At 47.2% G+C, this 24316-nt stretch overlaps 1 protein-coding gene across 3 annotated transcripts in view; it reads left to right on the forward strand.

Annotated features, from left to right (window-relative positions):
• DAAM1 (dishevelled associated activator of morphogenesis 1) overlaps positions 1-24316 on the forward strand; it is a 94323-nt gene that overhangs the window by 21443 nt on the left and 48564 nt on the right. For all 3 annotated transcript variants that reach the window (XM_061376459.1, XM_061376461.1, XM_061376460.1), the window contains exon 3: positions 15730-15953. In XM_061376459.1, the coding sequence (XP_061232443.1) occupies positions 15771-15953 (183 nt within the window). In that variant the 5' untranslated portion in view covers positions 15730-15770. The remainder of the gene's footprint in view (positions 1-15729; positions 15954-24316) is intronic.

Here is a 24316-nt window from a genome sequence, read left to right on the forward strand (position 1 = left end):
GGGAGCTGTTGTGTCACCAGTGGGGTTAGGAGGCTTGGGGATAGGGACCTGCCATGTGACAATTCCCAGAGCAGTTGGTTCTTCCAGCTGAGCAGTGCTGAGAGATTTGGCTGCTGTGGTTTGGGTCAGCTGCTCAGACCAGCATCTCCCACAACCATCTCAGTTTTGGCTGTGTAGTAACAACAAGCGTTCATGTTTGTTGGTGTTTAAACAGAACTTAAGCATTTCTTGCTTCAGTGCAGAAAATGTATGTTTTTCTCTCTTTCCATAAGTGTTTATTAAATATTTTCCTTTTTATTTTATTTTTTGTCATTTTCCCTAATTCTAAAGGGTTAGAGGCAGAGGAATGATTTCATAAAGTGCTTAAAATAAACTGAAAAGCCTGCCATGAAGGTGAGGACATCTAGCCATGTGCATTGACTGACTCTCTCTTCTTGAAAGCCCACGTAGCAGTTGAGTTCATCACATTTGAAGATGCCCCACTGAGAAAGCAGAGGCAGTTTTTTTGCTTTGAAATGCTGTTTTCTGCACAAGGTTCTTGGGTGTGTTTTGGCATGTGTTGCAAAAGTCATCACCAGCCATCTCCTCAGTGTACACTGCAGTGCTCTGTGATGCTGCCACTCAATGCCTAAGGCTTTGGTGGTGTTGCAGCCTAGCTGTGAAAACTTCAGCTAGAAGCTTTGGAAAACATTTGGAAATGTTTTGGAAAACATTTGGATTGAGAATGTCATAGTTCTGTGTCTGGTTGTTTTCCTTTGTTTTCTTCTTGAGCGAAGGAACTGCAGTTGGGTTTCTGGTTTTTCTTTCCATCTTTAAGATATACTTATTCCCAGGGATGAATCAGAGCAAATGTCAGCATGTAAACAGTTTAGTTTGAGATGAGTGTTGTAAAATAGCATCAAAACTGGGCTGGAAAAGATCTTGAGAGGTTACCTTGTCCCCAAGGCAGAGTCAGTTGAATCAGTGCATCAGACTGGAAGGTGATCATGTTTGCTGGGAGTTGTTTTCTCATAAATTATCCAAAGAGCAGAGGCAAAAATCTACCAAATAATGCTGTCAGTAAGTCTGTGCAAGCCTCCCTCAGTTTATTCAAGTCGTTTGTTGAATAAGTGTTGAAAATTAATGCTGGGTTTGTTCCCAGAGCTATTCAAAGTAATATTCCAGAGTAACCTTTTCCGCTCTGGCATTTGACAAAATACTGCAGCTTTCGTGGATGAGATGCATTTACCCATCGTCTGTATTTGATGTTGAGCCATCCCTGTTTTGCCCCATTTTGGAGACAAGACCCATGAAGCCCCACTAGGATAAAGAGCATTTTGTTGCTTGTGAATTAGACAAGAATTTTCAGTTCTCCAGGTGGTCACTGACTGAGTTGGGGGGGTAGAAACAGAAAGCCCCCAGACCCACTCTGACAGCATGGAGTAGTTTGGGATGCTGCAAAGCCAGCCGTGTGGAAATCGGCAGCAAACTCTCCCCTTGACATCTGCAAGTTTAGATGAAGCTGTGAGATCCTGGGCAGTGGTGGGAGAGGACAAGTCTTGCTAGAAATCCTTTTCCACTCTGAGGGATGACTTCCAGTTGATTTCTCCTTCATCTTCCTCTGCCCCAGCTTTGTGTCTTGAGCAGTACATGGAAAAAAGCTATACGCAAGAGCCCTAGCTTAATCCCCTCACCTTTTAAAAGCACTGCAGAGCTCCAGTGGGTCTTTATCCTTTGCTTTATAGCTCCTGATTTCAATGATGAAAGGTTTCGAAAGGGGTTCACCTGTAGCCAGCTGGATACTGGCTTGCTCTCCAGCCAGCATTGTATTGGTGTTAGCATCCACACAGCCCAGACGGTGACTGATTTTCCTTCATCTGGTCCCTTCCCCAACGAATTAATAGTAGGTGATAGCAAATTTCATCCACTTTGGCCATGCAGCAGGCCCCCTCCCCCGCCCATCTGTACTTTTAAAGTCAAGATGACTGGCATTAGCATTATTGTTTGGCCAAATGTATGCAGAGATATCACGGCTTAGATTTGTTACAGATGGGTTTCTGGATATAGTCTAAGGCACTCTGCCAGCCAATTTTGTATCTGTAAAAGTGATTGGCACCCCTATAAATAAAACTGCTGTGGGGTTATAAATCTAAATATACTTATTCATTAAATTATTTTTACATCTCAAGTGGGTTGCTATCCTGGGTTATCATAAGCAAACCATGCTTTCTGCATGTGTGTTATCCACAGCTCCAGAAATGCAGCTTCTATGGCTTTGAAATATTTGTTTCCCTTGGAAATACATGTGTGTGAACTATCCATGAGTTCTTGTGCCATGGTAGGATGAAGGACATCTTCATAATCCTCAATTGAAATGACCCTGTCCTGGCAACTGTTGTAGACAGAGCTCCAGAAGTGTTAGTGGCAATCATTATGGGAATGTGAACTCTTTTCTTTTCTGGCTCAGAAATGAGTATGACTTTGCGGCGGGATTTAGTCCCAGTGGCCAGGTAAGTACTATTTGTGTAGCTCCCTGGTGCTGGGAAGGATTACCCCAACAGCATCTCCATCCATACCCTTGGGCATGGAGGCTCAAAAAGGATTTCTTCCCGCTGTGCCGTGGGCTGGGCTGCGTGGGAAAGGGGGTCTCGTTTAACCACCCCTGCTGTTGTTTTGGCTACAGGAGCCAGGAAAAATGTTCCCCAGAACAGCTCCAGGCACTGCTGTGAGCTGGGGAGGTGCAGAACTGAGGGAGAGCCTAGCCAGCCACCTACACAACCAGGCAGCAATGTAGGTGCTGGTAAATCTGGCTTGGTCTTTGAACAGGCTTATGAAAACACCGGGAGCTGCAACCTCTGGTTTCTTTGGGTTTGTTTTCCTTCCTTCAGAGCATTTGCATATTCACTCAGTAAATGATGAAACATAGAGCACATGTGCCTGAGAGGCAGAATATCAGCTGCCTTAGTTTCTCAGTAATAATATGCATCATTGCAAGTTAACCTGTGATTTTAGCTTAGTTTCCTAATGAAAGGGAGCTCTAAAGTTGGTCTGTCCATCTGCTCCTCATCCTCTGTCACTGACAATTCATCAAGGCCATTGGTTGGTTTTGTTGTTTCTTCCAGGTTTATTTTCATCCCAAACATGTGAAGCTGCTGCAAGCTTTGCCAAAGCAGGCATCAGGTTAGAAATGTGTTGTGGAGGTTTTTTATTAAGGGAAAGGATGCAATGAAAACTCAGTTTGTACTAGACACTAGGGAATACACACAAATGTTATGAACATCCATGCCATAAAGAGTGCTTTAGTTGGATTTACCCCATTACAAGACACCAGAGAGCCCACGCTGCAGGACTCTGCACTGACATTTAGGTGTTGCAGGGTGGGGGATGATATGTTTGCCTATGTGAATTCTCTGATGTCTAATAAATGTAAGTTCATCCTGCAGCCGTAATATAAATATGGCTTTTATTACTTAGGTTCACAGAGGAAAATCTCTTCTTTGTTAGTGTGGTATTCCCAGCGCTGCTTATGCCACCAAGTGTAGTTTCTGTGGTGCAGTAGAGTTAACACAGCCTCGTAGGGTCTTCAGAGGCTGGTAGCAACATTTGGGTATCTTGAGCCTTTGCTGGAGCTGGTTGCAAGTCTGCATAACATTCAGCATTATGGACAAATGGTATGCAGCAGGGGAGGCTGGTGGGATTCAGCATTCTGAAGGTGGGAGCTGTATGATGGTGTTGAAGCAGCAGATGGAGAGGAGAACCTATCCAACCCGAGTGGTGGGTCCCTGCCCTTAGATTATTTCTAGTGCACAGTGCCTGAATTGTAGGAGCATGGTGGAGGTAAGAATTTGGCATCTGGGTTGTGTCCTGGAGGTACCAGGCGTGACATATGGCTCAGACAGACCAACTGTATTTGACAAACATAGAAGTGAAACAAATCACCTTGCGTGGTGCAGGTAAGGGCAGAGATGACCTTGGCCATGATGTGAGCCCTGCTGTGTGGCTGGTGCCAGCAAACAGGGAGGTGGTGGCCTCTGGGAATGACATTCCCATGGTCTCTGTGTCCTGCTGCAGAGTGGTGCAGTAAGGGAATCTCTTTCTCCCCAGCAAACAGACCCTGGCGGGAACAGGTTACAGGCTCTGGAGGCCCTGGCGTGGGTGCTCAGAGCATCCATAAGGTAGTCTGGAGGTTATGTTGTGACAAGCTGCGCTCAGTGCTTCTGGGAGGTAGCTGCTGGTAGATGGGTCCTGCATGAGTATATCCTTGCATCGCCTTATGTCTCACAAGTGGGAAGGAAGAGACCCTGAAAGACAGCCACCTACTTCCCTGCAGGGATATGACTGGGTGCAGACAGGACTTAACATTCACTGTGTTCTTGGTGAGCTGCCAAATGTTTGCATATCTGCCTGGCTTTTACTGGTAGGTGTCAATACTTTTTTCCATGCCTGGCTTTTGTTCTCTGCTTTCCAGCAGAGCTTGCATTCTTCGCTGTGTTGGGTTGTTTGGGGATTTTTCTCCCTTCCCTTTCCCTAGTAGAACACAGCTGAATTACTGGGAGCCCAGACTAAACCTGTCTATTACGATTACCCGATTAGACGCCATGGTAATAAGCACTTAAATCTAAAGCTAGATTAGACAGGGAGCAGTCTAGGGCTGGATTTGCATAGCACACATTCCTTTTCCATATGACGTGTTGGTTAATCTACTGGAAGTGAATTTATAGAGCGCTGGCATGCTTCAAGTGTTCCTGTTGATGCATGGGTTGCTCACCCCACAAGGCACTCAACTGGGCAAAAAATGCCTGTGATTGTCTGGAACATGTTTTTTCTCCCTTTCTCCTGTTCTCTCAGCTTGTGTTGCAGTTGATGGGAATGAGTAGCTCTTGTCAGCCTCTAAAAACCTGCATTAATAGGGTTTTGAAAGGTTTTTGCCCATGAAGGAAGATATTTCAGTGTGTTTTCTCCTCCTGTGGCATCTTTGATGGTAGTGGAGTGAATCTGGAGTTTTCAGGTACCTAAATCCAGTTTGTAGCTTCTTCAAGCTTCTGCTGCAGTGGTACTTGTTTTGTGTTGTCAAGATCTGCTATGCAAAAGCCATTTAATTTCCTTCCCCTGTGGACAGTCATGAGATTGTGTATGATCTCAGGGTCACTTTCTCTTTCGAGATGTTTCATTAGCGTGTGTTTAGGGCATCCAGACTGCGTTGTTAATACGAAGCAATTGGCTACTGTGGTTAGACACGGGGAAAAATGTTTTTCAAGGTTTAGGACAGTGGCTAGGCAGCAAACCTGCAGGCTATTCATTGTAGGGAGGGGTTCTGGATAGTGGAGGTTCAGTATGTTCTTGTTCCATTGTCGGGAGGATTCAGATGGAAATGCTTGTGCTAAAAGCTAAGCAGAAAACAGCCTTACCCAGCCTGTTCTTGTGGTGACCTCCATCTCACGGCAAAGGTACCTTTGGGTGGCTACAGCCCCTGAGACAGTGGCTTTGCTCTTCTGTTTTAAGGGCTCTGCTAGCCATTTCAGGAGCCTAATGAATATGGCTTATCCTGCTTGAAGACTTTGCTTGGCCAGCTTGAGAGTTGTAGCATGGACATGAGGAAGCATGAATCAAGCAATTAGCTCACTGTGTTCAAACTAGGTTAGACCTGCTGGGCCCCACATCATTATCAGTGGCATTGTCTGGGCTATGTTGAAAGATCTGGTGAGCTTGTTAATGGAAAGATGCAGCTGTGAGTGGCTCCTATTGGCACTTGTGCTGGTAGAGTTGTTTCAGCTTCAAAGCTGCTAAAGGAATAGGGGTGTGGTTTTGGGTGTTGGGGAAGCATTCACCGGAGAGCTGGGTAGACCTGATGTCAGTCAAATACTTTGCCCTGAAGCCAGGAAAGGAGCTGAGCTTTGAAGGAATGTCAGGAAGGTGCTGATCACCAGCAGTATGGTGAAGCCTAGCCCAGGTGGCAGGTGTAGAGACCTCTGTAAGGCCCTACCACCACTCAGCGATAATGAAACCATCCCCGCGTTATCAACACTGTTTCCAGCACAGATCCAAACCACAGACCCATAATAACTACTATGAAGAAAATTAACTCTACCGCAGCCAAAACCAGCACAGCTTGGAAAGGGCCAGGAACACTGAGGACTGGTTTAAAGACTCGGGAAGCTAATAGAAGTGATGGTGTTGAACATCTCTGCAGAGGTAGCAGTGGGTGTGCAGAAGGGAGCTGGCAGACTGACAACTGAAGAGCACAGTGCTGTACCCCAAGAGCAACAGGTGACATTGTGGCTTTCTGAGCCTGTGTTGTGCTTGTGGTTGCTGCTAGGAAGGTACGCCTGTGCTTGTGGGTGCACATAGAGTGTGAGTAGTCCCCAGCATGTGGACACCCAAACTGCCCTCCTGCAGTAGATGGAATTCAGTTAAAAAATTCAAACACAGTTAACTTCTTTCAGGGTGTCTGAGCTGCTTAGGGTCCCCTTGGGTCATTTTTTCAAGTGCTTCTTTACAGTTGCAAGGCTGTTTTGGTTTTTTGTTTGTTTTGGTTTTGTTGGGTTGGTTTTTTTTCATGAAAAGGGAGGTCATTATATAAATATCTACAGCAACGGGAAGCTTATGTTGTAATTTGCAGCAGGTGAAAGCCTGCAAAGAGAAATCCACTTATACATATAGCCCTGGTCAGGAGGTGATCACTGTCACTGCCATGTTGAACCTTCAAGGGGTGGTTTCCTCACTTTGCTGCAGGGCGGGTGGAGAGGCTGATTTTTTAAGGGGCATATAGAGATGGAGGCAGGCAGGGTGCCTGAAGCATTAGGGATGTTACATATGCCCTGTTTAGACTTAGGAGTGTGTCTGGGGAAAACAAATTTCGTTAAATCATTGCACAGAAGAAAAAATAAAAGCCCTGTGTATGTACTCAGTGTGTATAAATTTGGTTTGTATCGATGCTGCTGATGTTGATACTTTTCCTGGATTAAGCATTAAAATAGCCTCTATTGATTTTTAAATGCATCCCCTTGGGACCTACTTTCAGGTCCATCCTAGCAGCAATGGGTTGGCTGACTCTGGAGTTAGCCCTTCCTTGCTCCCTGCCATCAGTGGGAGGCAGGATAGTTAGGCAATTAAAATTCAGCTCAGTTAAGCTGGGTCCTCTGAATTGCAGGTGGTGGGTTTGAGAAGCTCTCCTGGAAAGCCTGTGTCTCGTTCCTCTGTGGCACAGGGGGTGCAGGTCCATCCCGGTCAAGGTGGGCCTTCTGCCGTAAGCTACATTGTGTGGCTTGTACCTAGCAATAATATAAGCGATGTATGTGCAATACATGTGTAATACGTTGCAGAAATGTAAGCAAGCCTTCCAATTAAACTCACTTGTTGTGGTCACCTCTTTTCTTTATCTTGTTTAAATGTGTACAGGCTTTAGTATAATGTGATAAAAATTGCTGCTTTTTCCCAGACTGGGTGGGAGCAGGCATCATGTTGGAGCTGTTGGGATCACGCTGTGCCTGGTGCAAGCTCATATGTATTGTTTCTCAGTGTTCAGCTGCTGAAGCATGGGGAGGTATTGGTGTTGTACTGTAAGGAAAGTGGCCAGCAGGCCATTTCTGCCATCAGACATATTTATCAAGGAGTTCTCAACTCCAGGTTTGTACTTTAGTGGGAGAAATCACTCTGGATTAACATCAGGATATAAAAATCTTTACAAGGAACCAGCATTGCAGATGGGTAGGCCAGCTGAGAGATCTGAGGAGTGTGTTTTGTTTGCTTTGGGCAGTTGTGGACTACAAGTCTAATGATATCCTGAAGTTTAATACCTGCTTGTCAGGGTCCCTGTTAGGAATGACTTCTGTTTACAGCAGCCTCCACTCAGTTTCCATTTTGAAAGAGAAAAAACCCAGCTTGCAACAGACCACAAGCTGTATGAACATCAGTGGTTCCAGTAGCCTCACCTTAAGCATGGATAATCCTAAAGATCTCCAAGCACAACCCAAAACTAGCCCACTGGGACTCAGCCGGTAGCTTCTCATTGCCTTGCTGGGGTGGTGGCCCCACGGCAGACGTGGCTGTGCTGATGGACTGGAAGCGTCTGCTGCTGAGCCACTTGGAAACTCCAGTTTGTGAAGCCAAATTAAGAGGTTTTACAAGAGGAAAAACCTGCCTGCCTTCCCCCTTGGTTTTACACTCGAAGAGCCTGTCTCACCCTGGGGATTACTGCTGAAATAGGGAGCAGTGAAATGGAAAGCTCAGCAGTGAGGCTTTGCATACGATATATCAAAGTCACAGCCCAAATATTCATTGGAGGAGCAGGGCTTAAGGCTGGGGGGAGGGGGTGGGAGGAAAAATGGGGGAATTAAAATAAAAGAAGGTTTTTATTGAGCTATTGTTCTCCAGGAAAAGGCTAATTGGCAAACAAATATCCTCTTCCAGTGGGAATACCAATCCTCTCTCCCTGCTTGCCAGGTTGTTGAGCTTTTACTGACAAAATTTGTGTTGTCAAAGGGAGTAGTCAATGCTGGGAGTGATCTCTGGAGCTGGGAGTGTCTTGGAAATGCAGTGACTTAAATCCACATCATTTCAGATGGAGAGGAAAATACTGAGAGGGGGAGATCTACTTGCAATGGAGAGGCTGGGAGGTGGTCCCAGTGCCTGACATCTTGGGAGGTTTCTGATCACTGAAGCTGCTTTTTCTGGCTAATTGTATGTAAGGTGGGGAGGGGGTGTGTGTGCTTCACACCTCAGTATTATCAGCCTCCTGGAGGTATTTCGTGCCTTGTGTGAGCATCTTCCTCCTGCTGGGACCAAAACAAGCAATGGCAATGGAGTGGGGCTGGGTGATGAGCTAGGATAAAGGAGCATGCTTGCCTTGGATTACTCAGTGAGGCTGTAAGAGCCTCCTGAGATGCCCAGGGGGTCTTGCATTTCCCTCTTGACTTTTTTCAGCCTTGAGGACTGCCTGGCCAAGGCTTGGCATCAAGCAGCCCGGGCACCCACAAAGGCCCCCTGAGAGACCAGGTTCAAGCAGCAAAGGGCTGCTTTTGGGAGGGTCTTCTCTGCAAGGCTGCAGGTTTTCAAGAGAGCCCTGTGTTGGTGCTGATCCCTCGCTGTGCTTGACCTCAGCTCTGAAAGGGCCATCTCTGCCTCTTTGAGGCCCACCGCAATGCAGCACCAGCAGCTGCCTCCCCAAAACAAGAGCGGGGTGATGGGAGCACCAGGAGGAATGCTCCGCCACACCGCCTCTCCTTTCTGCTGGGTTTTTCTGGGCTGACTTCTGAAGCCTATCCAGGGCAGGGGGATGCTCCAGCATCCTTCCCGGAGAGCCTCTAGCCACCTCCACCTCCCTCTGCCTTCTTGGGATGTCTCTTTGGCTTAACACATCTCTGACAAGTGTTGTGCCTGGGTTTCAGGGTATGAATTAATTGGGGCATTTAAGGGAGCAATATGTGACTTGAAGACTCTTTCTTCCTCCCACTGCCAAATCACCCCACTTTCTGGTTTGCTTCTGCAAAAGAAGAACCACAAATCCACCTAGCTGCTGGAAAAAGGCACCTGTGTGTTTGTAGAATTGGGTCGTTTAGCACCCTAGTGAATATTAAGAAATATATATATATTTATATAGGTTCTCAAACTGGGTCTTTTCTGTGGTTCCACACTTGTCCTTGTTCCCGAAATAAATGGCATTTGCCCAAGCTGATCTGCTGTAGCTCCTGTAAGAAGCTGTCTGCAGTTGTTTATAAGATCTGATGCCTGTACTCAGCTCATCACCGATTAAGTTTACCCTTTAAGTGGAGAACTTGTGACCTTCTTTGGTGTTACTGTCTAGCTAACTGGGAGACTTCCAGCAAGGTTTGCTTTTTAATCCTCCAGCAGCAGGAGGGAATCTCCAGTGCAGCTTCCAGTGGGGAGGATGGATGCTGCAAGCTCCCAGCATCTTCTCCTTGTACCCGGGCTTATTTCCATGCCCTGGGGCAGACGTCATCCTGCAACACACCAGCAGCCCTCCCCTGCTGGATTTTTGCTGTTTTGCCAAACTAAGCAGTGCTGCTCCTAGGATCGATTTCAGTTGTAGGGAGTTAAGACAGATCCCATCTCATCCTGCTGTGCACCACGCTCTTCCCCTTGAAAACTGTATTGCAGAGTCAATAGTGCGTGTGCTTCCCTGGTTGGGGAGCTCACTTGTGCCCTGGAGAAACTACTTGCAAGCTGGGCTATTGATATTCTTGCATCAACCTTCACCACCCTGCTCTCTTCCCTGAGTAGCATCTCTGGATGAGAGCCCAATGCAGACATGCACAAAAATGTGTCTTCTGGCACTTTGGCTGATTGCAGTAAATGTATGCAAAAAGGAGGGCTGTTCTTGGTGTGTTACAAATTTGTGAAACTAACTAAACTTTTCTTTTTCCTCACTGGTGAACATACCAGTGTTTACTGGCTCTGAGAATAAACTGGTTTGATTTTTCTCACTGCACCCTGAATTTCACCATCAAGCCCCTGAACCTTCTCTGCCCTTGAGCAGGTCAAAATGTTTTCTTGTGAGACAGCAGGCCCAGATGTATGCTTGAGGTTGTGACACGTGCCACAGTAAAAGGGAGGAATACAAAGAAGAGGTGACGCATTTAGAAGAGTGTTGAGTTTTTCACAACGGTGGCAGATGGGGTTTTCAGGGAGCAAGCTGTGAGCCTGTGACTGCAGCCAGCTCCTGCTGGCATCAGGGTTGTTACGCTGGTGGCCTTCAGGTGCCAGGCAGCCCAGGCAAGGTTTGCAGATGCAAAACGCTCTGTGTTGGGTTCAAGGAGTATAACAGGACTTCTGGGAAGTGGAAGGAGGATCGCGTGTAATTCAGGATTTGGCAGGGGTATTTATAAATATGTGAAACTCAAGTCTCTGAGATTTGCTTACACTAAGAATTATGGCTTTTGTGATTTAGTGGTGAGTCAGGCTCCTCCTGGCAGCTGGCTTTCCTGCACCATCCCCTTTCCTGGCTGCTTGTCACAGGTGGATGGAGGAGGAAAAAGCAATTGTCACATGCCTTTTAGCAGAGTGTTTTGGGCTTTTTCCCTCTCCTGCCAATATGTATGGATATCCACTAAACACAAATGTTCCCCTCATGTGCAGCCTGTGCCTGCAAACAGCTTTATGCTGGAGAAGGGGTTTTGGAAATTGGCATGGAAGCTTGCAGCTAAAAAATCATCCTGGTTGCTTTAAACAGGGACACCCATGCTGGGGATGCTGGCACCATGCTCAGCGTGGGAGCCATGCTGGAGGTGCTGGTTGTGGGCTCAGGTCCTCCGCACTTCTTTGTTGGAGGAAAAGGAGTCCTCTCTCTGAGCTTTTCATCCACACAAAGGCTCAATTTCAAAGCTTGTATTTTTTAAATTAAATAATGCTTGGATCCCTCTCATTAAAACACGTTTCTTTGCACCAGCTTTGGAGCAGCGCTTGTGGCTCTTGAGAGGGGTGAGCCCAAATGCTGCTGCCTGTGGGCAGAACACTGTGCACACGTTTCAGGGGGCTCATGGTCAGGACCAGACCTGAGAAGAGGTCAGGTTAGTGAGCAGAGCCAAGGAGGTTGCCAGCTGTCTTGGGTCTGTAAGGTGAAAAATCAAAACATGCCCAGGGAAGGCTTTGATGCTTCTCAGGGAATGCCTCAAATGTACAGTTGGTCTGAAAAATGCAGTGGGAGTGTCTAGTTTTTATTGCTGTGGAGGTCTGAAAGTGACTTACGGTAGGATGAAAATAATCTGGAATTGTTGTTTAAAAAAAGGATGCAAGGTATTTAATGGGTTTGACATGCACCCCAGCATTGCATCGTGAGTTGGATGTTACATATGTGGGGAGAAGCAATGAGGGAGGGTGCACCATTGCTCTGTGGTGGGATGGAACAAGTGTAGTGTGCATGTGTGAGATGTCCAGTTTCTGCTTTCTATGTGCTGTAGAAAGTGGTCCAGGCCACCTGGCTCTAGCACTTGCTGGGGGTGATGGTGTGTTCCAGACCTGCCTGCTGAGGACACTTGCCTCCCAGCCACCAGCAGCCAAAGAGGTCACTTTGCAGCGATGGAAGAGAGTCAGAAAATTTCCATCTACCAAGAGCATCCCAGGCTGTACCGAAACACTGCAGGGTGGGGGGAAGCAAAGCTTGGCGTGATCCAAGATGCTTAAATTGGTAGGGCTTGGCAGAGACATCAGTGAGCATTACTGCACTTGCACAGAAATATTCTCTCCTTGTGCAGCGCACTGAAATATAGCTCCCCATTGAGAAAGCTCACTCAGGATTTTGCATCTTTGTTTTGGGAGGGGATGAGAGACAAGCCAGAAAACAACACACTAATATTCATATTTGAGTATTTAGCTCTTAGCTTCTGGATGGGTTTGGAGGCAGGTGTGAAGGGGAGCATGCGCACTCCTTGCATGTGGTTGTACCCTTGCGGTTGCAGACCACAATGCTGCAATACTGGTGCTGGCTTTAAACCAGCTTGTTGGGGCATCGGTCACAGGCAGGCTTTGGCAGCATGTTGCTCTATGTGGGCTGATTTAGCTTGCCGAGGAGGCTGTTGAATATACAAGCAGTAATTGCTGCTCTCCTTTCCTTAAAGCAAAGGCAGATGTGACACTGGGGTCCAGTTTTCTCCTGATGACCGATCTCATTTAAGCACTGCTCAGGGCAGTGTAGGCTTGATGCTTTATTTTAAGGCTGGGGAAAACAACAAAACTTGTCTCTCAAGCATCGCTGAGCTGGAGCCCATGGCCTCTGTCCTGTGTGGCAACCACAGTCAGTTCTGGTGGAATGCTCATCCTCTTCTCTCTTCTAGGGCTTCCAGGCTTAGCCTGTCACACATTTCCACCCTTGTTTCTGTGAAAACAAAGTTGTTTGGGAATGATTCGGGCCCATCAGTCCTGCCTTGAGATCTGGGGTTTGGCTAGAAGTTTCCTTAATGACCATTCCTGTACTATCTTCCCTGGCTCTGTACATACAGGGGCAATTAAACTTAATTTATTCTGGCTCGCTCAATACTAAAGGCCAGAAGGCACCATTAGATCACAATCTGGCTTAAATTTATTGATCTAATTAGCACTCAGAGGTATAAATGGAAGGTGGGAGCAGGATACTTAAGATATGATGCTGTGTGGAGCTGGTACCTTCTGCTCTCCTTAGTGCAAGCCTCCAGGTTGCCAGGGGCTGTTTCTTCTCCTTGAGTAACCGATTTCTGTAGGATTTGAGGCAGAGGAGAAGGCTGGACTTTGTTCTGATGATGCAGTCTGCACTGTCTGCACCTCCCGATGACCTGCCAGGGAGCCATGGTTTGATTTTGATCCATCATGTCAGTGAATGTTCATCAGCTGTCTGAAGGTTTAATATTATCTGCCTGGTAGCTGATATTCTCTCTCTAACCTTTTTTAGTTGGTTGCAGATAACCTACAGCCCACCCAGCCTACACTGTAGGGTAGTTTGTTTTGTTTTCTTTTCTTTTTCTTGTTTATAGATGAAAATGAGGAACCTCAATAGCTCCAGAGCTGGAAGCAGCTCAAAAATGCCTTCTTTTGGTTGCTACATGACTGTCTGCTTTGAAATCTAAAACAAAATCTTGCCTTCTAGTCTGCCATTCAAACTCATTGTAAAGCGTTGTCAGGAGTGTGTACTTCTGAACAGCAGGTGGTGTTCTGAAAAAAGCTGTCCGTACACTTTTGCAAGCCCAAGTCAGAGCTGGTATGTAGCAGCAGGTTGTGATGTTGAAAAGGGGATGGGAAATGCCCCATGAAAAAGGAGAATGGGTATGTTTGCTCCAGACCAGCTGCAGGAGCGGGATAAGGCCCTGCTCTGTGCATGGCTGTATGCGTGGGCTGGGAATGACCAAGCAACCAAACTGCATAGCTGAGGATGTGCAGGTCAGGACCAAGCTCCCACACCAGACACAAAGCACCTTGCAGCCGCCAGCAGCTCTGTCTGTGTCCTGCTCCTCATGGCTCCTTAAAACCCAAACCTGCAATGTTTCCCTCCATGTTAGAGGGAGCAGAGGTCTGTGTACCTTCAGATTTTTGTTTCCCTCTCTCCTTTAGTAAAGAAAATCCTCAGCAGGTCCCTAAACCCTCCTAAGACTGAAGGGATGCCAGCAGGCTGTTAATGGATTTGTTGCGGTGCTGGCTGCTGGGAGCTGTGACGAGAGAGCTTTCATGGCAACTGAAATTCCTCCAGCGGCTGCATTTTTCTACTTCCAAGCTCTAAATGTGAAACCAGATTTGGGGCTCTTCAGGAAGAAGGACCCTCCAGACTGGGCATAGAGTTGCACAGCCTGGGATTATCCTGCATGGAGGCCCAGTAGCTGTTTCCAGTCACTCATGGTTCAGCAGATGATGACACCATGTGCTAAAAACATGCCATCAAAGATAATTTCAAGAGTCAGATCATCTGTTAAAGTAATGTGGGTAGAGCCGAAGTTTTCTGCAAGGTCCCTGTTTTGGGAGGACAGCATGTACCATGCATTCAAATGGTGGTTCATGGTCCATCCCTGGGTCTGCCTGCCTCCAGTGCTGGGTCCCCATGGGCCACAGCAGCTGGCTGTTTGGGTGTATGAATCCTTAGTTGGAGGGTAATGACTGGCTCCAGTGAGATCAGACACTTCTCTCCAAATGCTGGCCTTTTTCCTAAGTCTCTTCATAGCTTTGTTAATAAATCTGAGTCATCCATATTTCAGCTTTCTGCATTAACCTTGTCTGTTTGTCCTGTCTCTGAACATCTCAGTGTCTTGTTTCACAGAGATAAAATGTGTGTGTGTGTGGCTTTATAAGACAAATATTTAGACTTTTGGGTTTGGTTTTGTTTTTTTTTTTTCTGGTTGATTTTCTCAGTAGAGTGTTTCTCTGTTACCTCAAAGGTAACCCTCTTTTTGTATCGTTAATTTGATATTCCCAGTTTTGGGGCAGTATTTACCTGGTCTTTGCCATTATTGGTTGGCTTAGACACATCTCCTGCCCTGAGCTTTGCTCCCAACTTGAGTTTCAGAAATCAGCAAAACCTAAGCGGCCCCTGGTGTGAGTGGTGCCTGATGTGGGCACTCTACAGGAAATTCAGAACTACTGGCACTGTGTGATTTTTATCAGTTGAAATTGCGTCTGTAAATATTTACTGGAATTCCAAGGAGGATTTATCTAATTAAAGGCAACTAAAACTTCCCATGAAAAAAAGAGCTGCCCATAGACAGTTGTTGGTGATGTTTAGGGACATGTTTAAGAGCTAGGGGGTGAATATAGGATATTTTCTCAGCTCTGCTGTCATTTGTGGCTTGAGCATCCTAAACCATGTGAGGTTTTCAAGCACCAAGTCACGCATACCAGGGACCATGCACCTGGTGGCCCCAAGCACATCCAGCTGTTCCTGTCAGCAGCCTCCCAGATTTGCTCTACCCCTGGCCGGACTTGAGATGGGGGCTGGCTTGGCTGCCACAGCACAGGGATGACGGCAAGTATTTGCTGGGACATGCAGTAGTGATGGGGACCAGGACCCCTCTCCCCATGGGGATGGCAGTGCATTCCCCTACTGCTGCCGCCTTCGGCACAAGGCAAAGCCAGTGCATTTTTTTTCAATTCACAGGGTCATCAAGGTTGCCAGGACTGTAAAGTCAAATCTGAGTAGAAATATTTGGCCTGTAAATGTGTGTCTGCTCTGCCTATCCACGCCAAGCACGTGGGTGGCTTTGATTCCTCCTCCCCTCCGTAGGATGGGAGTGCAGTGCTGCAGGGTGGCTGCTCAAGCCTCCTATCTTCTTTTCCCCTCAGGATCTAGTGCCCAGGAGGCAGGGACGCAGAGGATTTTGGCCATGGCCCCAAGGAAGAGGGGCGGTCGGGGGCTCTCCTTCATCTTCTGCTGCTTTCGCAGCAGCGACCACCCGGAGATCACATACCGGCTGCGCAATGACAGCAGCGTTGCCCTGCAGACCATGGAGCCTGCACTGCCCATGCCACCGGTGGAGGAGCTGGATGTCATGTTCACCGAGCTGGTGGTAAGTAGGTTGCTTTTTATTTTACTACATCCTCCCCTTTTTTTCCTCCCTTCTTTTTAGTTTCCTCAGGCTTGGTTTTGAGTTTCTAAGCAAGCTTTGGTGTGAAGAGAGCATCAGGGGCTAAGGCTGGGAGTGATTCTGCACTGAACCTTGGGCTCTACTCCTCCCTGAAGTCCTGCTAGTTTAGAGTGGTTTCTCTTTCTCATTAGAAAGCCTTGATTCCTTAGAGCAATGGCTGGAGGCTGGTCTGGCTTTGTGTTCTTCCAGGGTGATGCAGAGGTGTCCAAGCCAGTAAAGCAGGTTGTTCCCTGTAGAGACAGAGTAATTTCACTTGCTAGGCACTTTGCTTCACAGAAATCCTTGGGTGTGGGCTAAAACAAGATTTGGAGAGTCAGGATATTGTTTCTTTATCCCTTGGTATCAAAACTCTGAAAAACTTGGATTAAAAAAAAAAAAAGCCAAAAAAAGCACTTTTATATCCTCTAGGCAAAACCATTTTGGTGTAGTTTGTTGAATGGACCCAGAGTGCTCTAGTCTGAGCTGATTCAGCAGTGAAATGAGGTTTCTCTATGGAGCTTTGATATGTAAGGAGAGCTGCGAGTTGTGATGCTGGTTGGTCACACCTCGTGTTATATATAGCATTGCCCCATTAGATGCTAGGCAGCATGGGTTTGGTGAGTCAAGCCACTTGGAAAAGGAGAGCTCCAGGTTGTATTTTGAGAGCCAGTTTTGTCCAGACGTCCTTCTCCATGGGTGGGTGAGACATCCAGCACAATGGAACACCTTATGCAGCATGGTGTGGATTAGATGTCTCTGCAGCAGGACTCTTCTCACAGCAGTCCTGCAAAATGCCACCAGCCAAGTTTGGTTTGTTCAGGTGGAGTGACTGCCTCTGCTCTGCATTTTTCTCCACTGATAACTTGGCCAAATCAGATTTTCCCAGGGACATTCTTTCCCACGGAAAACTCTCCCCATGCCCTAGCCAAACGCAGCATGAGGGCATGTTGTGCTGCAGCTTGGTGTCACTAGCCAGGCTGAAAGAGGCGTCTGTGAAGGCTCACATGCTAGAGCCCCACCAAGCCTATGGCACCTCATTTCAGCCCAGTATTTTCAAAGCATCTCCCCAAAATTCAGTCAGGTGCTTTTTGCAGAGGCTGTGCCACAGGGACCTGCTGTGTGCGCAGCATGGCAGGAGCACAGCAGAGCCTGGGACCCATCAGGTCCAGGGCGTGCTCCATCGTGCTGCCAAGATTTTAGGGGATTTTTCCCAGCCGAGGGTGAGAATAAGACTCAGAGGCAGCTGCTGCACCAGGGCATGTTGGCAGCAGGGGCCATGCTGGCTTCCTGGAGACTGATGTTATACAGGGAGGGGGATAGCAGGTGCCCACTGTGCTGCTGTGCAAGCAGCTGCAACCCCCCCCCCCCCCAGCCTCCCCAAAACCCCATCAGATCTCAACCTGAACCAGTGCTGAGTGGGAGGGAGGGGAAGCCAAGATCTGCCCTGTGGGTACAAGAAGGCAGATTGCCATTCAGGGAAGTTGTGAACCCACAGCCCCTCTTCCATTACAACAGCTCCTTCTTGCTCCCAGTAACCTGTTGGTGTCAGGTATTAAATTTCAGCATTAGTTAAATGGCTTGGAAAGCGTCCCACTGTTTCTGTATAAACCCACTGTGTAACACTTGGAAGAGAGACAGAGAAGGCACTTGGAGGTGCTGGGCTCATTTTTACGCCTGTGGGAGCCTGATGCCACCTGGCCTGTCACGCTCAACTGTCTGGAGAGGGATGGGTTGTTCCCGCTCTGTGGGACCAAGGCTTCCTCCGAAATCCTTGGTTGTCTCAGTCTGCTGGTTTGAGGGATGTCAAAAGGGGTTGGAGGGGATCTGGAGGCTTTTCTAGCTCTCCTCATGCAGCTTAATAGTGATTTTTCTACCCCATTTGTTCCCTTTAGGAACTCTAAGTGGCAGGGTGGAAGATTCAGGCCTAGGATGGGTGGTATCTTTGGGGATGTTGCAATGGTGGGTTTGGTCACCAGGGTGGACAGTCCTCCTGCAGAGACCAACAATCCAGCGAGGTCCCTGCTCTGCAAATCACAGCCTACTGCATACATCAAAGGGCAAAACTCTTTCTTTTTGGAGCCGTCCTGCAAAATACTCTCTGGGCATTGGGTATTTTTAAGTGTGCCTGTTTGAGTCAGGAAACATCCGTAGCGTGAGAAACTGGTGATTGTCTCATGCCAGCGGCAGCAGACAAGGGCCTGAGCTGCAGAGGGATGTGGAGCAGCTATGAGTGCAAGGTCAGCTGAAGGCTCAGTCTGCTCTCTCAGTGTCTGTTTTGTGGCCTGCTATATGTTAAATGGACACTTTGGATTTTGACTAGAATAGATAAATAATTTAGGGTTTTATTCTGTGGCCATGTAAGTGTTTCTCAGAAGAAGCAACAGGGAAGTAGGGGATGGTTAATTTTTTTGCCAACACAAGCAGGAGCAATTAGCCTGGAAGAAATTCCTGATTTCCACTCTGGTTTGCAGGGATGATGCACTCTGTCCCAGCCAGAGTATGCAGCAGGCAGGGGCTTTTCCCTGGTTCAGGACAGATGCAGATGTTCTTACTGTGGTCAGTGACTGATCACTGCTTCCTCCCAGAGGAGCCTTTTCCCTTTCCGTTCCTTTCCCCCAGCTGGGCTGAATGGGTTTTCATCAGGGTATTGTTGGGATGTCGCTCAAGCAGGCACCGGCCCCATCTGAAAGGCTTTTCTTTGTGCACTGACCTGCTGGGGCTCCGGCCAGTCTCAGCCACCCAGGGAGAGCAGGTGCTGGCAGAGAGGCAGAAACAACAGCGAGATGTTTCAACAAGATTTACTGATCTGCAGCTCCCTTGGCTGGGACAAGCCTTTATCATTTCATGCAGCTCTCCTTGCATCGACACCAATGCATCCTGCTGGCAGGGGTTGGCGGTGTTTGGTTCCTGGGGCTCGTGCAGTGGTGTGATATCTGCCAGGCAACATCCATTGGATTTACTGAGTTTCAGGAGCCATCAGTTCTCCCATAGGACACATCAGGAGGATCGCTGTATTGTGGGGGCTGCTCAGTGCCAGCAAGGGGGAATATCTGGGGCTGCACAAGCTGCCTGCGAACCAGGAGAACAAAGCTGTGCCATCTGCCACAGCTTCTTTCAAGAGGCTCCTGCATATCCAGGCTAACAATACAGTGTTTCTTCAAAGGCTGAAACCTTGCTTGCACGCTTAGAAGAAAGCACTTGCAAAGCTCCACATAATGGTGCCATATGGTGGATCTTGCCATAACAATCCTCTCTATTTTCTGCCAGCAACTAGACTTTCTACCAGATGGGTAAATGACTGATGTCCTTTATATCTGCTTAACACTCCTTGTCACTCTGAGGTTTGTAATGAAGTGCTCTGTGTGTGGTGGCGTGCATTGGCCCCATGGGATGTGTGCTGGGTTGGGGGGTGGAGGCACAGGGGGATTGAACGGTTTGGACTGGAGAGGGCAGTAGGAGCCCCAGCATGACCCAGGACCCCTCTCTGGCTTTATTCCCAGTGATCCAGGTTGCAATAGCATCTCCATCCTGGCAGTATGAGAGTGATACTCAGGTGACTCAGACCACCTGTATACTCAGAGGAGCTGCCTGGTCCAGTGTGGCTTTGCTGGCCCCTGGAGGACTAGGTAGTGCCTTTTTCTGGTCCTGCATCCTTGCTCCCAGCCCGCATCTCCACCGGTGGAGGGATGGGCTCAGATGACATGCTCCTCCAGCTGCCCCTTGAAGCTTGTAGAATCATAGAATGGTTTGGGTTGGAAGGTACCTTAAAGATGATCTAGTTCCAAACCCCTCACATGGGCAAGGGCACCTTACACTAGACCAGGTTGCTCAAAGCCATGTCCAGCCTGGTCTTGAACACTTCCAGGGATGGGGCAGCCACAGCTTCTTTGGGCTGTCCCATCCCTGTGCCAGTGCCTCCTCTCAAATACTTGGGCTTTGAGGAAATTCCAGTTACTGCTCCCGATGGGGCTTCTCAGACTTTTCACCTCTGACTTGGAAGAAATTAGAGCAGTGTCTGTCTAGCTCTGCATCCCACCTGTGATGTGCAGCAGCCCGTTTTTAGGCTAGGAAACCAGAGCAGGTTTCCCCAGGTTCCTCCGCCCAGACTTCAGCAGCTGGTAAGTTTTTTGAGAGAAACTGGAGACCTGGGGAGGTGACACTGGGAGGTGAGTGGCTGTGCAGTGTCCCCAGGCCCCTGGCCTCAGGACAGGTGCAGACCCTTGCGCCTGATGTTGTGTGGGGTTGGTGACTGCCTTCACTGGGATTTGCTGGTGAGGAGATATTCACACAGAGTCTCTGAAGTGCTGGGCTTTATGCCTTCTTCTCCCACAGCCTGGAAGACTGCTCCGTCCCTCCCCGCTGCTTTATGAAGCAGTGGAAACTCTGTAGCCTGGGGAACAATTAAAGGGTCTCTGACAGCTTACAAGATATATCACAGCATTTGGTTTTGCTGTATGTGGGGCAACTAATGCATTTCACCAGAGCTGCTGTTGGATGCTGTTAGGAGATAGCATCTCATGTCGCAGAGATTGATTCTGTGTCACCTTTGAAATGCTTCATGGTAGGTGCTCAGTCTGTGGCTCGCAATGCTCCATGTGTAACTGTGATGCAGAGCTGTGCCCTCCTGCTCTCTGGGTGTGCTGGGATGATTGCTATTTTATATGCTGCTTGAACAGGAGCAGACAGCCCTAATGTGAAGGAAAGAATGGTGGTGGGGTCAGTGTGAGCACCATTATGTGCTTGCTAATAGCAGTGCTAGCTCGTTGCTAGCAATATCCAGTTTTACTTAGGAACTTGAATAATGTGTTTTTCCCCTGGTTTCTAATCCAATAAGGAGAAAGTATGAGATTTTGGGCCTTGCAAAACAACATGGGTTTTAACTAACAGCTGAGGAATCAGCTGCAAAGCCAGGCTTTGCATTTCATGCTTGCAGGTTAGCTGTCGTTTTTTTCCCATCTGGTCTTTTCAGCATTAAGGACTTAAGGATTCTGAGAACCAGTGAATGGTGGCCAAAGCTGTTTTCCCTTATACCTGCAAAGAAAAGCATGCAGTTGGTACCCAGAAAAAAACCCCAAACAACTGCAGTAGCCCTTGTGTCCTGGGCAAAACACCCCCTTCTGCAGAGTCTGTCCAGGGCCACATGCTCAGCATGGGGCTCCTGACCCCATCCCACCACTGTGTCCCAAAACCAAGATCCCTTGGCTTAAGAGTTGCTTTTAAGGAGGAAAACCAAATTATTTGGTAATATCTGATTTTGAATTCACTCTACAGGGAACTATGTGCTGTACAAAGGACGCTTTCACTGGGCTGCCCAGGTTCTGCTCATTGGACCTGCCATACTCCTATCCCAGCCTGCTGATCATGGTGCTTGTTTTTGTCACTTTGTGGTGTTACACCCTAACAGATAATCTCTTAAACATGTTTTGATAGGTAGGCATCTGATACAGAAGTTGCACACCTACTCAGTGAGAAAATAAGGGTTTCCTGCCTACATGTGTTCCATGCAACTGAATGAAGTAATCCACCAAGGAATGCTATATTTCAGCTGAAGCATTCGTGTAATTGCAGTATCTGTTACAAGTACAAACTAGTGTGGGGGCTTTCCCAAAAAACATGTTGCTTCCAACCTGCAGTTCTACAAAGGAGCCATGTTACAGCACAGTGTGAACCCCAGCTGGAGGCAGCAAGCACACAAGAAACCCTTTTGTTTCCAGGAGAAGTACAGCTGAAGTAGAAAAATGATATGGTCTACCTGCTAAATGCTTTCCACTTTGCACTTCATAAAAGAGGGTGCCACATCCCTGGGAGATGCATGGGCAGCTCACAGTGTGGCACATCAGTGACCTTAATTGGGGCATTCAGGTTTTTGGCTAGCACTGATTCCAAGTGTTTGTGGCACAGGTCACCATGAAAGGTATCAGCCTCATTGGATGGGGAGCCTGCCCTAGCAGTGGTCTTCTGACTGCTTGGTGGCTGGGTGGTGTTGCTGGAGTTACTAGCAGGATTGAGCATGTAGGTTGTGCTTCATCACCAACCTCAGCAGGATGTGTTCCTGCAGGCAATACCACATGCCTGGTTCATATCCATTTGCAGATACAAATAAAAGCTGTTCATCCTCATGTAATGTCTGTCACCAGCAAAGTCTGGGCATTCCTTAACATTCTAGCATCACTGAGGTCAGCTTTTGGCAGCTTTGCACCTGATTAAGTTCTTAAAAAGGATGCCGGGTGTGACTAAAGCAAGAGTTGTGTGGAAATGAGGACCAGTTGTCCCATACAAGCTATGGCTATGCAAGGAGTCCATTTCCATCTTATGCTGCCCATCAGAATTAGGCTGTATCTGGCTCCTGCTTCCCTCAATTACATCCTTCATGTCCTGTGAGCAGAGTTGAACACCTTGAGAAGCTTTCGGAATTGAGTTGGCATGAGGCTTTGCAGTCACTGGTTCCCATCCAGCCCCTTTTGGAGCCCTTTCCATGTGTTATGTGTGAAAACCTTGGAGCAGTTTGGCCCTAGACCAACCATGCACAGCTTTCCTACACAAGCATCGCTGTCAGGCAGGGGACATCTGAAGCCACACTTGACTTGTTGGCTTAACTTCCAACTTCAGTAGCATTCAGGAATGCCAGCAGCAGAGGTGGTATCTAAAAACCAGTTAAAAAGGGAGCTGCTTCTTTAGATCTGTAAATAGGTTAAAATAATAAATCCGTATCTGAAATCTTCATTATTTCTTCTCCAGCTCTCTGTGGGTACACCCACCAAAGGACAGGTCATATCCAGCTGGGGTTCGTTGGATTTAATCCATTTTAACTATCACAGTAATAAATAATGAGCCAATACATCTTATCTTTCTTTCTGTTTTCAGAGTTTATGTTCAATTTTGTGGAAAAAGTGCACTGCCCATCCACATGCAGGGCTTCTAAATCAGAGGGTGTTCTTCAGGGTAAAATAGCATAGATCAATAACTCAGGCTGGAAGAGTACCCTGTGTTAATTAAAATGAGGGAAAGGTTTTTCAGTGATGTTGGTGAAAAGGTCACGGAAGGCCAAGCTCAATAAATAGAAAAAAAGTAAGTATATATGCAGTTATAGATATATACACATATATGTAACAACTGAAAAGACCTAGAAGCCTAAGTGCATGCTTTCCTTTTTAAATGCACTACTATTGGAATATGAACAACTTTAAAACTTTTAGCCTATTAAAGTAATTAATTGATATTAAAACATTACATGCTGTCTGCCTCAGACAGGTGTTTGAACTGATGGGAACACGAACCAGCTGCAGCTAGAGTTTATTGAAGAGCTAAATCAGCTATTGATGGCCATAATGTTTCTTGCAGAAGAAAGGAATATGTGTTTTATTACATCTGTCCAATGTGCTCTGATCAATAACTGAAAACTGCAGAGCACGGTGGACTGGGGTCTTTTCCAGTCCAGGACTAAAAGCATGGGAGGTGGTTGACTACGTGTAAGCACTTTGAAGTGCTGTACATGTTATTCCTTGTTGTTGCCTCTCATTTCCTTGCTGTAAGGAATTTCCTTTATGAAAAGTATTAATTCAATGATAAAGGCAAAATTAATAAAAATCTTCTATTATGATTATTCATTAAGAGATATGAATAGTTGATTTTTTTTCATGTTCTGTAGTTCCAGCTGCAGGTTGTTGTGGGTAAATTAAAAATAGACAGTGATAGTATTGGCTGGGGTCAGTTTGCTTGAGGGGTTGTTTTGAAGTTCTCAGGGTACTGCGGCTGAAAAGATGTATGCTAGGGAAGAGGTATTTTTATTACTAATCCTAAAAACATAAGACTTCGTTCACCACTTTGCTATTACAAAAAACCCCCAAAACCAAAACAAGCCAAGATAGATCTGTGTTTGTTGGGAATTGTAATTGCCTGAATAAATGTTGCAGATAGAGGAGGTCCTCCAGTGGTGTAGGATGCGTGTGAAGGTGGTTAGTTGTTTGCACTGTAACAGCCACTGATTAATAAGCCTCCTTCTTCAGAAATGAGCTTTAAGTAAAATAATGAGCAAAGCAGGATGGATTGTGAGGTGGAGGTTGTGGCACACCAGCAGGGCGGGCAGGCAGTCTGAGGCAGGCAGCGGGCCGTGTGGGCAGCACATTCGTGGAGCGGAAGGTGATTAGATGAGGAACTGGGGGAAAAATGCTGATTGCCATTTCCCTTGACACTGCAGCGTTCTGAGATAAAGCAAATTGATGAACTTGGAGAAGAATGCCTGGAAGAGAGTGAAAAAGCGATTTGACCCCTGAGAAAGGAAGCTGCTGCAGGCTTCAAGAGGCCAT

This window comes from Neopsephotus bourkii, unplaced genomic scaffold, assembly GCF_033783945.1.
Source record: "Neopsephotus bourkii isolate Nb327-2 ecotype Australia unplaced genomic scaffold, CSIRO-AGI_Nbou_v1 NB_1707, whole genome shotgun sequence".
In the NCBI taxonomy this organism is placed as follows: Eukaryota; Metazoa; Chordata; class Aves; order Psittaciformes; family Psittacidae; genus Neopsephotus; species Neopsephotus bourkii.